This window comes from Rhinatrema bivittatum, chromosome 4 (genome assembly GCF_901001135.1).
Source record: "Rhinatrema bivittatum chromosome 4, aRhiBiv1.1, whole genome shotgun sequence".
In the NCBI taxonomy this organism is placed as follows: Eukaryota; Metazoa; Chordata; class Amphibia; order Gymnophiona; family Rhinatrematidae; genus Rhinatrema; species Rhinatrema bivittatum.
In genome coordinates this window covers 419,483,154-419,497,911 of record NC_042618.1, presented here as the reverse complement: position 1 = coordinate 419,497,911, position 14,758 = coordinate 419,483,154, and the positions used below count along the sequence as shown (strand labels likewise).

Here is a 14,758-nt window from a genome sequence, read left to right as displayed (position 1 = left end):
TCAGTGGAGCGCAGGATTTGGTGAGAGAGGTAAGGGTGGTGGGGCCGCTTGGCAGTAGTGATCATAATATGATCAAAATTTGAATTAAAGACTGGAATGGGGGACAGTAAGTATTATTCATGGCTCTAGCGCTAAACTTTCAAAAGGGAAACTTTGATAAAATAAGAAAAATAGTTAAAAAAAAAAAAAAAACTGAAAGGTGCAGCTACAAAAGTAAAAGGTGTGCATCAGGCATGGACAATTTAAAAAAATATCATCCTAGAAGCACAGTCCAGATGTATTCCACGCATTAAGTGAAAGGCAGGGAAAACAATTACTGGCATGGTTAAAAGGTGAGGTGAAAGAGGCTATTTTAGCCAAAAGATCTTAAAAAATTGGAAGAAGGATCCATCAGAAGAAAATAGGATAAAGCATAAGCTACTGGCAAGTTAAATGTAAGACATTGATAAGATAGGCTAAGAGAGAATTTGAAAAGAAATTGGCCGCAGAAGCAAAAACGCACAATAAAAACTTTAAAAAATATAAAGAAAGCAGAAAGCCTGCGAGGGAGTCTGCTGGATGATCGAGGGGTTAAAGGGGTACTTGGAGAAGATAAGGCCATCGCGGAAAGATTAAAAGATTTTTTTTAATCGGTGTTTACTGAAGAGGATGTTGGGGAGATACCCGTTCCGGAGAAGGTTTTCATGGGTGATGATTCAGATGAACTGAACCAAATCATGGTGAACCTGGAAGATGTAATGGGCCTGATTGACAAACTAAAGAGTAGCAAATCACCTGGACCAAATGGTATACACCCCAGTGTTCTGAAAGAACTAAAAAATGAAATTTCAGACCTATTTCAATTCATTTGTAGCCTATCATTAAAATCATCTGTTGTACTTGAAGATTGGAAGATGGCCAATATAACCCTAATATTTAAAAAGGGATCCAGGGGTGATCCGGTAAACTATAGACTAGTGAGCCTCACTTCAGTGCTGGGAAAAATCATGGAAACTATTATAAAGAATAAAATCACAAATCATTTAGATAGACATGGTTTAATGGGACACAGCCAGCATGGATTTACCCAAGGGATGTCTTGCCTCACAAATCTCCTACATGTTTTGAAGGGGTGAATAAACATGTGGACAAAGGAGAAAGGTAGATGTGGTGCATTTGGATTTTCAGAAGGCAATTGACAAAGTCCCACATGAGAGGCTTCCAGGAAAAGTAAAAAGTCATGGGATAGGTGGCGATGTCCTTTCGTGGATTGCAAACTGGCCAAAAGACAGGAAACAGAGAGTAGGATTAAATGGACAATTTTCTCAGTGGAAGGGAGTGGACAGTGGAGTGCCTCAGGGATCTGTATTGGGACCTTACTTTTCAATATATTTATAAATGATCTGGAAAAAAATACGATGAGTGAGAATCAAATTTGCAAACACAAAATTGTTCAGAGTAGTTAAATCACAAGCGGATTGTGATAATTTGCAGGAAGACCTTGTGAGACTGGAAAATTGGGCATCCAAATGGCAGATGAAATTTAATGTGGATAAGTGCAAGGTGATGCATATAGGGAAAAATAACCCATGCTATAATTACACAATGTTGGGTTCCATATTAGGTGCTACAACCCAAGAAAGAGATCTAGGCGTCATAGTGGATAACACATTGAAATCGTCAGTTCAGTGTGCTGCGGCAGTCAAAAAAGCAAACAATGTTGGGAATTATTAGAAAGGGAATGGTGAATAAAATGGAAAATATCATTATGCCTCTGTATCGCTCCATGGTGAGACCGCACCTTGAATACTGTGTACAATTCTGGTCGCCACATCTCAAAAAAAGATATAAATTGTGATGGAGAAGGTACAGAGAAGGGCTACCAAAATGATAAGGGGAATGGAACAGCTCCCCTATGAGGAAAGACTAAAGAGGTTAGGACTTTTCAGCTTGGAGAAAAGACGGCTGAGGGGGGATATGATAGAGATGTTTAAAATTATGAGAGGTCTAGAACGGGTAGATGTGAATCGGTTATTTACTCTTTCGGATAATAGAAAGACTAGGGGGCACTCCATGAAGTTAGCACGGGGCACATTTAAAACTAATCGGAGAAAGTTCTTTTTTACTCAACGCACAATTAAAGTCTGGAATTTGTTGCCGGAGAATGTGGTTAGTGCAGTTAGTATAGCTGTGTTTAAAAAAGGATTGGATAAGTTCTTGGAGGACTTATCCTGCTATTAAGTTCACTTAGAGAATAGCCACTGCCATTAGCAATGGTAACATGAAATAGACTTAGCTTTTGGGTACTTGCCAGGTTTTTATGGCCTGGATTGGCCACTGTTGGAAACAGGATGCTGGGCTTGATGGACCCTTGGTCTGACCCAGTATGGCATTTTCTTATGTTTTCATGTTCTTAATGTGAATAAGTGCAAAGTGATGCATGTAGGGAAAAATAATCCTTGCTGTAGTTACACAATGTTAGAGTCTATCTTAGGAGTTACTACCCAGGAAAGCGATCTAGGCATCATAGTGGATAACACATTGAAAATATCAGCTCAGTGTACTGTGGCGATCAAAAAAAACAAACAGAATGTTAGGAATTAATAGGAAGGGAATGGCAAATAAAAGGATGGCTGTCATAATGCCTTTGTATCGCCCCATGATGAGACCGCATCTTGAATACTGTGTGCCCTTCTGGTCACCGCATCTCAAAAAAAGATATAGTTGCACTGGAGAAAGTGCAGAGAAGGGCATCCAAAATGATAAGGGGCATGGAATGGCTGCTCTATGAGTTAGGCCTAAAGAAGTTAGGTCTGTTCAGTTTGTAGAAGAGGCGACTCGGGGGGGGGGGGGGGATATGATACGAGGTCTACAAAATCATGAAAGGACTTAAACAAGTTAATGTAAATCAGTTATTTAGTCTCTCAAATAATAGAAGAACTAGGGGGCACTCGAAGTTAGCAAGTAGCTCATTTAAAACAAATCGAAGAAAATTCTTTTTCACTCAGCACATAGTTAAGCTCTGGAATTCATTGCCAGAGGATGCGGTTATGGCAGTTAATAGAAACATAGAAATGACAGCAGAAGAAGACCAAACGGCCCATCCAGTCTGCCCAGAAAGCTTTCAAATTTTTTTTTCTCTCATACTTATCTGTTACTCTTGGCCCCATGAGCAACCCCCTGGTTCCAGTTTCCCTCCACCCCCGCCATCGATGTAGAGAGCAGCGCTGGAGCTGCATCCAAATGAAGCATCCAGCTCAATTGGTCAAGGGTAGCAACTGCTGCAATAAGCAAGTTACTCCCACGCTTATTTGTTTACCCAGCCTGTGCCATTCAGTCCTTGTTAGTTGTTGTCTGAATATAATTCATCTTTTCTTTATTCCCCCTGCCGTTGAAGCAGTGTGTTGCGCTGGATATGTATTCCCAGTGAAGTATCAGGCTTAATTATTTCAGGGTAGTAACCGCCATAACAAGCAAGCTACTCCCATAATTATTTGTTTGCCCAGACTATGTAATTCATTCCTTGTTGGTTGTTGCCTGGATATAAATCCTCTTTTCCTCTTCCCCCCCTGCCGTTGAAGCAGAGAGCTATGCTGGATCTGTATTGAAGTGAAGTATCAGACTTATTTGGTTTGGGGTAGTAACCACCGCAACAAGCAAGCTACTCCCTGTTTTTTTTGTGACTGCAAATCCTTTTTTTCCACATTTCCTCTTGCCGTGGAATGCTGGAGTTGCATTGACAGTGAGTATGTTTATTGAATATGGGTATTAATCTCCAGGTAGTAGCCGTAATTTCCACAAACTACCCCCATGCCTCTTCTCTTCATTCACATCATTTAGACTTTATGGATCCACAGTATTTATCCCACACCCCTTTGAAGTCCTTCACAGTTTTGGTCTTCACCACTTCCTCCAGAAGGGCGTTCCAGGCATCCACCACCCTCTCCATGAAGAAATACTTCCTGACATTGGTTCTGAGTCTTCCTCCCTGGAGTTTCAAATCATGACCCCTGGTTCTGCTGATTTTTTTCCCAATGGAAAAGGTTTGTCATTGTCTTTAGATCATTAAAACCTTTCAAGTATCTGAAAGTCTGTATCATATCACCTCTGCTCCTCTTTTCCTCCAGGGTGTACATTCTTCAATCTCTCCTCGTAAGTCATTCGATGAAGACCCTTCACCTTTTTGGTCGCCCTTCTCTGGACCGCTTCCATCCTGTCTCTGTCCCTTCGGAGATACGGTCTCCAGAACTGAGCACAGTACTTTAGGTGAGGCCTCACCAAGGACCTGTACAAGGGGATAAGCACTTCCCTTTTCTTGCTCGATATTCCTCTCTCTATGCAGCCCAGCATCCTTCTGGCTTTAGCTATCGCCTTGTCACATTGTTTCGCCGACTTCAGATCATTAGACACTATCACCCCAAGGTCTCTCTCCTGCTCCGTGCACACCAGCCCTCCCCCCCAATCGAATGCTATTCTTTCGGATTTCCACACCCCATATGCATGACTCTGCACTTCTTGGCATTGAATCTCAGCTGCCATATCTTCGACCACTCTTCCAGTTTCCTTAAATCCCGTCTCATTCTCTCCACTCCTTCCAGCGTGTCCACTCTGTTGCAGATCTTAGTGTCATCCACAAAAAGACAAACCTTACCTTCTATCCCATCCGCAATGTCGCTCACAAAGATATTGAACAGGACTGGTCCCAACAATGATCCTTGCGGCACTCCACTTAACACCACTCTCTCTTCAAAGTAAGTTCCATTTACCGTCACACATTGTCTTCTGTCCGTCAACCAGTTTACAATCTAGGCCACCACCTTGGCACTCACTCCTAAGCTTCTCATTTTATTCACCAGCCTCCTGTACGGGACCGTATCATAAGCTTTGCTAAAATCCAAGAAGAGGACATCAAGCGCTCTTCCTTGATCCAATTCCTTAGTCACCCAAACAAAAAAGTCGATCAGATTTGTCTGACAGGACCTTCCCCTGGTGAAACCATGCTGCCTCTGGTCCATCAATTCTGCTGCTTGTCGATAGTTCACAATTCTTTCCTTCAGCAATGACTCCAATATCTTTCCCATCACCGAAGTGAGGCTAACCGTCCTGTAGTTTCCAGCCTCTTGTCTGCTCCCGCTCTTGTGAAGCGGGACCGTCACTCTTCTCCAATCACTCGGCACCACTCCTGTTTCGAGGGAGTTATTGAACAGGTCACACAGCGGAGCCGCCAGCACATCTCTGAGCTCCCTCAGTAACCTGGGATGAACCTCATCAGGCCCCATGGCTTTGTCCACCTTCAGTTTTCCTAGCTCTTTCCATGCATTCTCTTCCATAAACAGAGTTTCATCCATTCCACTTCCCTCCATTTTCTTGTTGACTAGTGTCGGTCCTTCTCTGGGGTCTTCTTTAGTGAATACCGAACTGAAGTATTCGTTTAATAATTCTGCCATTTCTTCATTGTCTCCACCCATTGATCCTTTTCACCTTTCAATTTCAGTATACCACTTTGGACTTTTCTCCTTTCACTGATGTATCTGAAAAATGTTTTGTCACCTTGCTTTACCTCTTTGGCAATCCTTTCTTCCGCTTGAATTTTCGCTTTCTTGATTGCTTTCTTCGTCTCCCTCAGTTCCACTAGATATTCTTCCTTGTGTTCTTCTCTTTGGGATTCTTTATATTTCTTGAACGTTGTTCTTTTAGCTTTTATTTTGTCAGCCACCTCCTTTGAGAACCAGATAGGTCTCATTTTTCTCTTGCTTTTCTTTACTTTTCTAACATATAGCTTATTTGCCTTGGTAATTGCTCCTTTTAGTTTGGTCCACTGTTGTTCCACATCTCTCTCGTTCTCCCCGCCTTCTAGTTCTTCCTTCAGGTACTTCCCCATTTCATCAAAGTCCGTGTTTTTGAACTGCAAAACTTGAGTCTTCGTGCTACTTCTCCGTATCCTATTTGTGATATGAAACCACACTGTATGATGATCACTGGTGCTAATGTCCAGGTGGGTGCTGAGGGCACCCACCTGGACATTAGACACGTTATCTCCATTAGTGAGAACTAAGTTGAGTATAGCTCCCTCCCTCGTGGGTTCCATTACCATTTGTTTGAACAGAGCCCCTTGCAGGGCATCTACTATCTCTCTACTACTGTTAGATTCTGCAGAAGGGATTCTCCAGTCTACATCCGGCAGATTAAAATCTCCAACAATCACCACTTCTCCCTTCTTTCCTTTCTTTTGTATGTCTTCAACTAGAGCTTTGTCAAGTTCTTCCATTTGATTTGGAGGCCTGTAAACCACTCCATTAGAAACGAAAGTCCCATCATCTGTTTTTAGGTCAGCCCATGGTGCTTCTTTTTGCCCCATCTTCCTTGCAGTTCAGATGCTTGGGTATTGTTTCTGACATAAAGAGCCACTCCTCCCCCTTTCCTGTCCTCTCTGTCCTTCCTTAATAAGTTGTAGCCCGGTATTGCCATATCCCAATCATGAGATTCCGTGAACCAGGTCTCCGTGACAGCAACAATGTCCAAGTCCGCCTCTATCATTAGGGCTTGCAGATCTGGGATTTTATTAACTAAACTACGAGCATTTGTGCTCATAGCTTTCCAGCTTTTCTCATTCTGGTTACAGCTTTTCTTGGATTCCTTTAGTGTCTTATTTAGTTGAATTTTCTTATCCACTTCACCCTTTTCCTTTGCATTTTTATTTGTATTTCGGGGGTGACATTTCTGTATGCATTGGGTTTTTTGCCATAATTATCATCCCCTCCTCTTCCTTTTCTGAAACTCTCACTCGTTTTCTTAAGGAATATGTGGCTCCTCTGGTTAATCAGACTGAGTGCTCCAAGATCCAACCAGGCATAAGGGCAACCCTTCCCACATTTAAAGCAAGCAAGATAAATAAGCTGAAACGTGATTAGATCACAAAAGAAAGGAGATTTAAGAATGAGAACAAAAAGGTGAACAAATGAGCCAAGATCCAGGCACTGCAATATTCTGCACGATCTACCTGGCACTCCTGCTTGAAACATCTTTGACAGCACGCACTACTTGGTATTCATTTGCTTTGTAATCAATATGAAAGCTGAAATGTCCCCCAAAAGGTGCACAGCACTATTTTTGGGGGTACACATTTTCAATGAGGTGAAAATAAGTTTTAGAATAAGAAAATGGTTTGCCCCTGCCTGTGCTGCACTACCAGCCCCCCACGTCAACCTCACACAAAGGTCCATTAGAAGAGGTTCTAGCTCCACACTCTCCTCTAGGCAGAGTCCAGCGCACAGGGCCGGAGAGAGCAGGAATTAGGCCCGTGCCAGCTAAGAAAAGTAGGCCCCTATGTAAGGTTCTGATGTGATACTTAATAAGAGAAATCGTTTTCTAAATTTCCCAAATTATTTTTATTTATTTAAGAAGGCTTTACGAGCTTTTTTGTTAGCAAATTCTTCAATTACAATTGAAATTTTTATTTATAAATGTTAGAAAAAGATATATTTAGCTTTTTTTTTTTTTTTTTAATTTTGCCCAACAAAAGTAGGCCCCTTGAACATCGTAGGCCCTAGCCAAATGGCCATGCTGGCACCCCCTCTCTCCTGGAGAGCCAGCGCACTGCTCCATTGCCGTCAGGGCATGTGGTCCTCACACGCTACCCCCAAACTCAGCTTCTCCTCCTGAATGGATACCAAGCTATAAAACAGTACTATCCCCATGATAAAAGAGGGCAAGGCAACAAACCCAGTTTTCCAGTCAGTGAGGAAGCAGTACAGTACCCAAACCATCCCCGGTGTCTCTTAAATGAGAAATCTGTAGGCTCCAAGCCCCGGAGGAACACATCGAGCACCATGTTATGGATTTATGTCACCCACTAATGCCACCAGCCAGTTCATCATCTGCTGATTATCCTGCATTAGTTTTCTTTCAGGTTTGAATTATAATACACTTGACTAGTTAAAAAGTCTTACGCCACAGATCAATAAAAATATATTGAGATTGTGACAACAATCAATACCATCTTTCACTATTATTGTTACAGAGAATAAAAATGCAGTCTGTTTCCAACATGAAGCTATTTAGTGTTTGGTTTCTTTTCTATCAGTGGTAATGTGCTTGTTATCCTCAGTAAAGGTGATGAAAAGCCATATTCAAAGTTGTTTAATCTTCAAAGATTGATTTTTTTTTTTTTTAAACAGGAGTTTAAACCACCTGCTTTGGTTTTAACATAATCATATCCTCATGGGGAGGAGGGAGGGGCGGGCGACAAGCGGTCACCTGCCATATTGTACAGATTCTCAGCTTAAGCCAAAAGGCCAAGAAGGGACCGTTCCCAGCTCACAAACCTCTTCGGTTTCATCTCAGACCAAAGGCTGAGAGGCAATGGACCTTGGCTGAAGACTAGCAAAACTACTGACAGCAGCTGACTTAGGACAAAACTGGAGTCAACTGCATTAAAAAGACTCATCTCCTGAATCGTTGTAATTAAAGCATGCAGCAGCAACAGCAGTTCCAACCATACAGAATTCTTTTACCACAAAACATTTGCACTAAAATCTGGAGCACTCACGAAACATCCCAAGGCGGCAGATCATGAGACGAAAGGGTTGTGCTGTCCACCGTCACACTACAGTCCTCTAACACAACATCTGCAGAGCAGAGAGCAGCAAGGAAGGTTTTGCTCTGCTCAGCACATTACTTTAATGCTGGTAATAAATTAATGCTACTTCCCCCCCCCCCCCCATTTTGCAATTTTTTTTTTACAATCAAATAGGAATATTTGGTAGTATTTGGTTCAGGATAAAAGCAGACTATAGGTGCATTGATTCCAACCTTCCTCTGATTGCCCAAGAGCAATCTCTACAGTGTAATTCAGGGAAGGTGAACAAAACCCTGTGCATCTGTAATCAGTTCTGCCATAGTGAAATACATTCCTTCCCAACCCTAAATCCCACAATCAGCTCACAAGTGCTGGACTAGCATTTTTCAACAGCATGTAGCTATAATCAGACCCACCCATATCTTTTTCCTCTAAAAATGTACCCAATTTACTTTGAATAGATTTAGTGCTGCAGCCTTGACTGCAGCTGCTGGCAAAAAGTTCCAGAATTTCACCACTCTGACTAAAAGGGCCTTTCTGTGAAGGTGGTCAATCTATTTCTCCTTAATTTTAGAGAATGGCCCTAGTTTTTGTTTTTTATCTATTGCTTCTGGTGGGTATAAAAATCACTTCCTTTCTCCTCTTTCCCTTGGAAGCTTCCCTGAAAACAAGCAGGCAAGGCATTCTTATAGTGCAGCTTTGCCACCTTTCTACAGCGTATTGGGACTGCATGAATGGAGATGCTGTAAGAACACCAGGTGGTCCAAATTCATTCACCATCTGGATAGCAAAGTTAGCCGGCTAACTTTAGGACAGCTCTTTGGACAGACCAGACTTAACCTGAACATTGGAGTTAGCTGGATAACTTTGTCGGCTAACGTAACTCCTCCCCAAAAAGCCCCCGGAATGCCCCTAAGAGAGTGAGCTAAATTTTAGCCAGATAATAAAATAGCTGGCTAAGTGCCCAAATATTCATTTAGCCAGATAACTAGGAAAACTGAAAGTGGATAAGGCCATGGAGCTGGATGAGGTTCATCCCAGGATAGCTCAAAGATGTGGTGGAAGGTCCGCTGCATGACCTGTTCAATAGATCCCTGGAAATGTGAGTGGTGCCGAGTGATTGGAGAAAAGCGGTGGTGGTCCCGCTCCACAAAAGCAGTAGCAAAGAGGAGACTGGCCTCACCTCAGTGGTGGGAAAATTAATGCAGCTTCTGAAGAAGGAAAGGATAGTGAACTATCTACAGTCAGGAGGATTGCTAAACCCTAGGCAGCATGGATTCACCAGGGGAAAATCCTGTCAGAAAATTTGATTGATTTTTTTGATTGGGTAACTAAAGAATTGGATCAAGGAAGAGCGCTCAATGTGATCTACTTGGATTTCAGCAAAGCTTTTGATACAGTCTCACACAGGAGGCTTGTGAATAAAATGAGAAGTTTGGGAGTGAGCACCAAGGTGGTGGCATGGATTACAAACTGATTGACGGATAGAAGACAGCATGTAATAGTAAATGGAACCTACTCTGTCTGAAAAGAGAACAGGGCTAAGCGGAGTGCCACAAGGATTGGTGCTGGAACCGGTTCTGTTCAATATCTTTGTGAGAGATATTGCGGAAGGGATAGAAGGTAAAGTTTGTCTATTTGCAGATGATACTAAGATCTGCAAGAGTGGACATGCCGAAAGGAGTAGAGAGAATGAGACGTGATTTAAGGAAGCTTGAACAGTGGTTGAAGATATGGCAGCTGGGATTCAATGCCAAGAAGTGCAGAGTCTTGCATCTGGGGTGTGTAATCCAAAAGAGCTGTATGTGTTGGGGGGGTGAAGGGCTGATGTACACAGAGCAAGAGAGGAATCTTGGGCTGATAGTGTCTAGCGATCTGAAGATGAGAAAGCAATGTGACAAGACGATAGCTAAAGCCAGAAGAATGCTGGGCTGCATAGAGAGAGGAATAACCAGTAAGAAAAGAAAGGTGATAATACCCTTGTACAGGTTCTTGGTGAGGCCTCACCTGTAGTACTATGTTCAGTTCTGGAGAGCATAACTCAAAAGGGACTGAGACAGGATGGAGGTAGTCCAGAGAAGGGCAACAAAAATAGTAGGGGGTCTCCATCAAATGACTTATGAGGAGAGGTTGAAGGTCCTAAATATGTATACCCTGGAGGAGAGGAGGAGCAGGGGTGATATGATTCAAACCTTCAGATACTTGAAAGGTTTTAATGATCCATGGTCAACAGATCTTTTCCATTGGAAACAATCTAGGAGAACTAGGGGTCACGATTTGAAACTCCAATGAGGAAGACTTAGAACCAATGTCAGAAAATATTTCTTCACGGAGAGGGTGGTGGATGCCTAGAATGACCTTCCGGAAGAGGTGGTGAAGACAAAAACAGTGAAAGATTTCAAAGGGGCATGGGATAAACACTGTGACTCCCTAAAGGCTAGAGGATGGAAATGAAGAAAAAAAAAAAAGCACATGGGAGTAACTTGTTGGTGTGGTGGTTACTACCCTTAACCAATAAGCCTTTATACTGTTGATGCAACTCCATCTTTGCTCTGTGCTTCGATGACAGGAGAAAAAGAGGAAAAGGGAAATTAGATTTGGACAGCAACCAACAAGGACATTGAATTTTACGGTCTGGAAAAACAAATAAGCATGGGGTAACTTGCTGATGCAGCTGTTACTACCCTTAACCAATAAGCATGATACTTTGGATGCAACTCCAACACTGCTCTCTGCTTCAATGGCAAAAGGTAACGGGGAATTGGACTCAGACAGCAACCAACAAGTGCCCTGACTTTGACGGTCTGGGAAACTGATAAGTATGGGGGAGATCTGTATGGCGCGACAGATGCTACCATAAGCTTGTTGGACAGACTGGATAGACCATTTGGTCCTTTTCTGCAGTCACTTCTATGTTTCCATGAGTTATCCATCTAAATGCTTCTGAATATGGACCTCCAAATTTTTATTATTCCCTTCATGGAAATCTCCAGGGAGAATGGAGTACCTTGTATGCATCAATATATTTTTACTTTGTTTTATGGACAAACAGTGGTGGAGTTCTACTCACTAGCTGTGCAGCTTTCTGCCTTTCCTCCTTGGTGTAGGTCCTCTCCCGCAGAATACTCAAATTCACTTTCTCCTCAGCTGCCTCCAGTTCTCTCTTTGCAAGTCGGACAAGTTCATCCTGGATAATCGCCTGCTCCCTCTCATACCTGCGTCAGTGATAAGAGGAGAAAGAAAACATTGGTGCCCATCTCATTCTGTATCTGGCCATGTTTATATATTATAAATTTTATGTCTTACAAATACTTATAAGGATATAATATAGAACTACTAAAACACATATAAGAAGTATATCCATTGCAATCCCAAAACAGGCAAAAAAGCCAGCTCAATCCAAAAATGTGTTCATTTGCAAGAGACAACATATTCATATCATTGCTCACAAAAAGCCTGATATTACAAATATAAGCAAAACAATTTTCTAATAAAGACATATCTGTAATATTATCAAGCTTTTTTCAACAATGATTATATGAATATATTGCCTCTTGCAAATGAACACATTTTTGGACAGAGCTGGCTTTATGTGGCCTGTTTTGAAACTGCAATGGGATATACTTCTTAGGCATGTTTATATATTCACTTTAAGCAGTAACTGGCTCTACTATAAACAGTCTTTACCTTACCCAGAAATCTTTATTTATAGTGAAAAGTATGCTAGGGTGACACCCAGATTTGTCCCACAACATGCTGGTCTTTATAATAGATCATGCAAGTATTGTAGGTGGAAGCTTTATTTATAACCAACAAAGTATGTCATAGCCACATTAAGATTGCAGTTTGCTCCTGTCTGCTATGGAACAGTCCATTTTTGAACAGAATTACACTGAGAGCTAAAGGAAAGAGAAATCATGCAAGAAGTTCAATAGAACTGTTAAATAAAACAAGCAAAAATATACATACAAGGACACACCTCACACAAAATATATACAATAAAATAGAAAAAGGAGGTGAAAATATTTGAGACTGAAAAAAGCAGTTTATAAACTATAACTCCTCAAAAGAAGGATTGTATCAGATGCCAATTCTAGATGCAATTTGCAGTCTTTTGTCCATAATGAGCTTTAAACTGTAGTCATATAGTGCATTGGGCTTTCCATCATTTACAATCATTCTTCTATATTGTAAAACACTGTTTCTCTATTTTTTTATCGTACACAGTCCAAAACTTTAATAATAAATGAGGTAAACTTCGCCAAATATTCACTCTAGAAAAAACTCTGACATCGCCAATGTGTCAGCACCGCTGTGCCTGCCTCAGGGGAACATCATATACTTCTTGCAAACAAAATCTCCCATTATGCACATAAAGAAAAAATTCTACAAGCCTACCGGAAATATAAAGAATTAAGATACCACGGAAACAGAATCCTAACATTTCAAGACTTTTCCAGTGCCATGATTTCTAAGCGTAGGGTGTTTACCCAGGTGTGTTCCAATCTGGTTCAGGGAGTCATACGACTGGTATTACAGCAACCAGTGAGACAAAGTATGGTATAACAAAAATCTCAAATTTTTTTAAATGGCAGCTGCAGCCAGTTCATTTTTGGCTACTCTATCGACGACCCCCTCTGGAGTTGAAGGAGCGCTTAATAATGAACTGCTGGTGAACTGAGCTCAGAATATGACTTTTTGGATTGCTGACATTTGGTTGATGCTGCGGCAACTGGAATTGTTTCGAGTTGACTAATTGAAGCCGGCTATTTTTGTTGGAGCTTTATTTCTGAATTTTCTTTTTTTTTTTTGGACTTGCCTAGTGAACTTTTTCTTTTTACAGCTTGTTTCCAGGAGGCATATAACAATGTAATATCGGGACTGGGACTTGCAATTGCTGATAGTTCATCTTAACATTTCTGAAGACAGCATCTGAAAGCATTAGCAACGATCTGCCAACTCTATACGGAGTCAAAGGAGGCAACGTGTGGGATATCTTAGGGGTTATTGGGAATATTTCAATGGTTTATTAGGGGGAGGGAGAGGACAGGAGCAGTTCAGGAGGGATATGGGGGAGAGGGTATGCTGTTAGGGAACACAAGAATCTGATGTCTTCACTAATTTTCCTTTTGGTATATAAGGTGTTGTGCTTTTCTTTTCTAGGGAGCTACTACTCATACTGGGACAAAGCAGCTACCCTGCTTAAAGTTTGTTCATTAAGGGGCTGATACGATAAAGTGTGCTCGGCCTAGAACACAGGTTGATGCGCGGTTGGACGCGCATTTTGGATGTGCTAGACTAGCACCCGATGCAATAAGGAGATTAGCGCATCTAAAACACAGGCCCAAACAAATGCATATCCAATAGCACTCATCACATATAAATTCCATGTTGATGAGGCTATTAGCTATTACCCCCCGAAGCAGAAAATCGCTGGGCACCCAAACACGCACTTTTTAATACGGCAAATTTAACTCCAGCCCCAGAGCTGGCAATAAATCAATCCATGAGTCAAGGGCTCAGGAGAAATTTTAAAAAATAGTGTCCTGTGTGGTTCCTACCGCTACTTAAGAGTGGTGCAACTCTGAGGAAATCCAGAATATATTTGACAAAGCCCCGAAACAGAATACATATTCTAATATTTACAGAACTCTAAAGAGAAAAAACAAACACAAGTAAAAAATCTGTTTTAGTCCCGATACCTGTCCAGAAACTGTATAGGGGAAGAACTGCCAAATGAGAAAAGGACAGGAAGGAGATAGCAACTATCGAGACTGAGACATAAACAGACCATGACACAAATCGCAAAGAAGCCTTGCTTTCCAGGAGGGTCCTGGACTGGTGTAGCAAGACTAATGTAAAGAAAATTAACAGGTAAGCAATTTCTCCTTCTATTGAATGCTGCTACACCAGTCCAGTCCATGCAGATGGGAAGTACCAAAGCCCCACTAAACAGAGTGGGCAGAAGCAAGGGACGTTTTGAGAACTCCAGCCCCATAGGCTGTATCTTCTTTAGCCAAAACATCCAGTCTAATGCTTCACATAAGTATGTAAGGTCACCCAAATGGCCGCCCACCAAATGTTTGCAGGCACAACAACATTTGCCTCTGCCCAAGAGGAGGACTGCATCCTTGTAGAGTGGACTCGAACCAACTCAGGTTTTCTACCACTGAGCACATAGGCGAGACAACCGCTTCTTTG

At 41.8% G+C, this 14,758-nt stretch overlaps 1 protein-coding gene across 3 annotated transcripts in view; it reads right to left on the bottom strand.

Moving 5' to 3' along the window:
• Window positions 1–14,758, bottom strand: part of CHCHD6 (coiled-coil-helix-coiled-coil-helix domain containing 6) — a 453,605-nt gene that overhangs the window by 412,706 nt on the left and 26,141 nt on the right. For all 3 annotated transcript variants that reach the window (XM_029601326.1, XM_029601327.1, XM_029601325.1), the window contains exon 4: window positions 11,628–11,772. In XM_029601326.1, coding sequence (XP_029457186.1) covers window positions 11,628–11,772 — 145 coding nt within the window. The remainder of the gene's footprint in view (window positions 1–11,627; window positions 11,773–14,758) is intronic.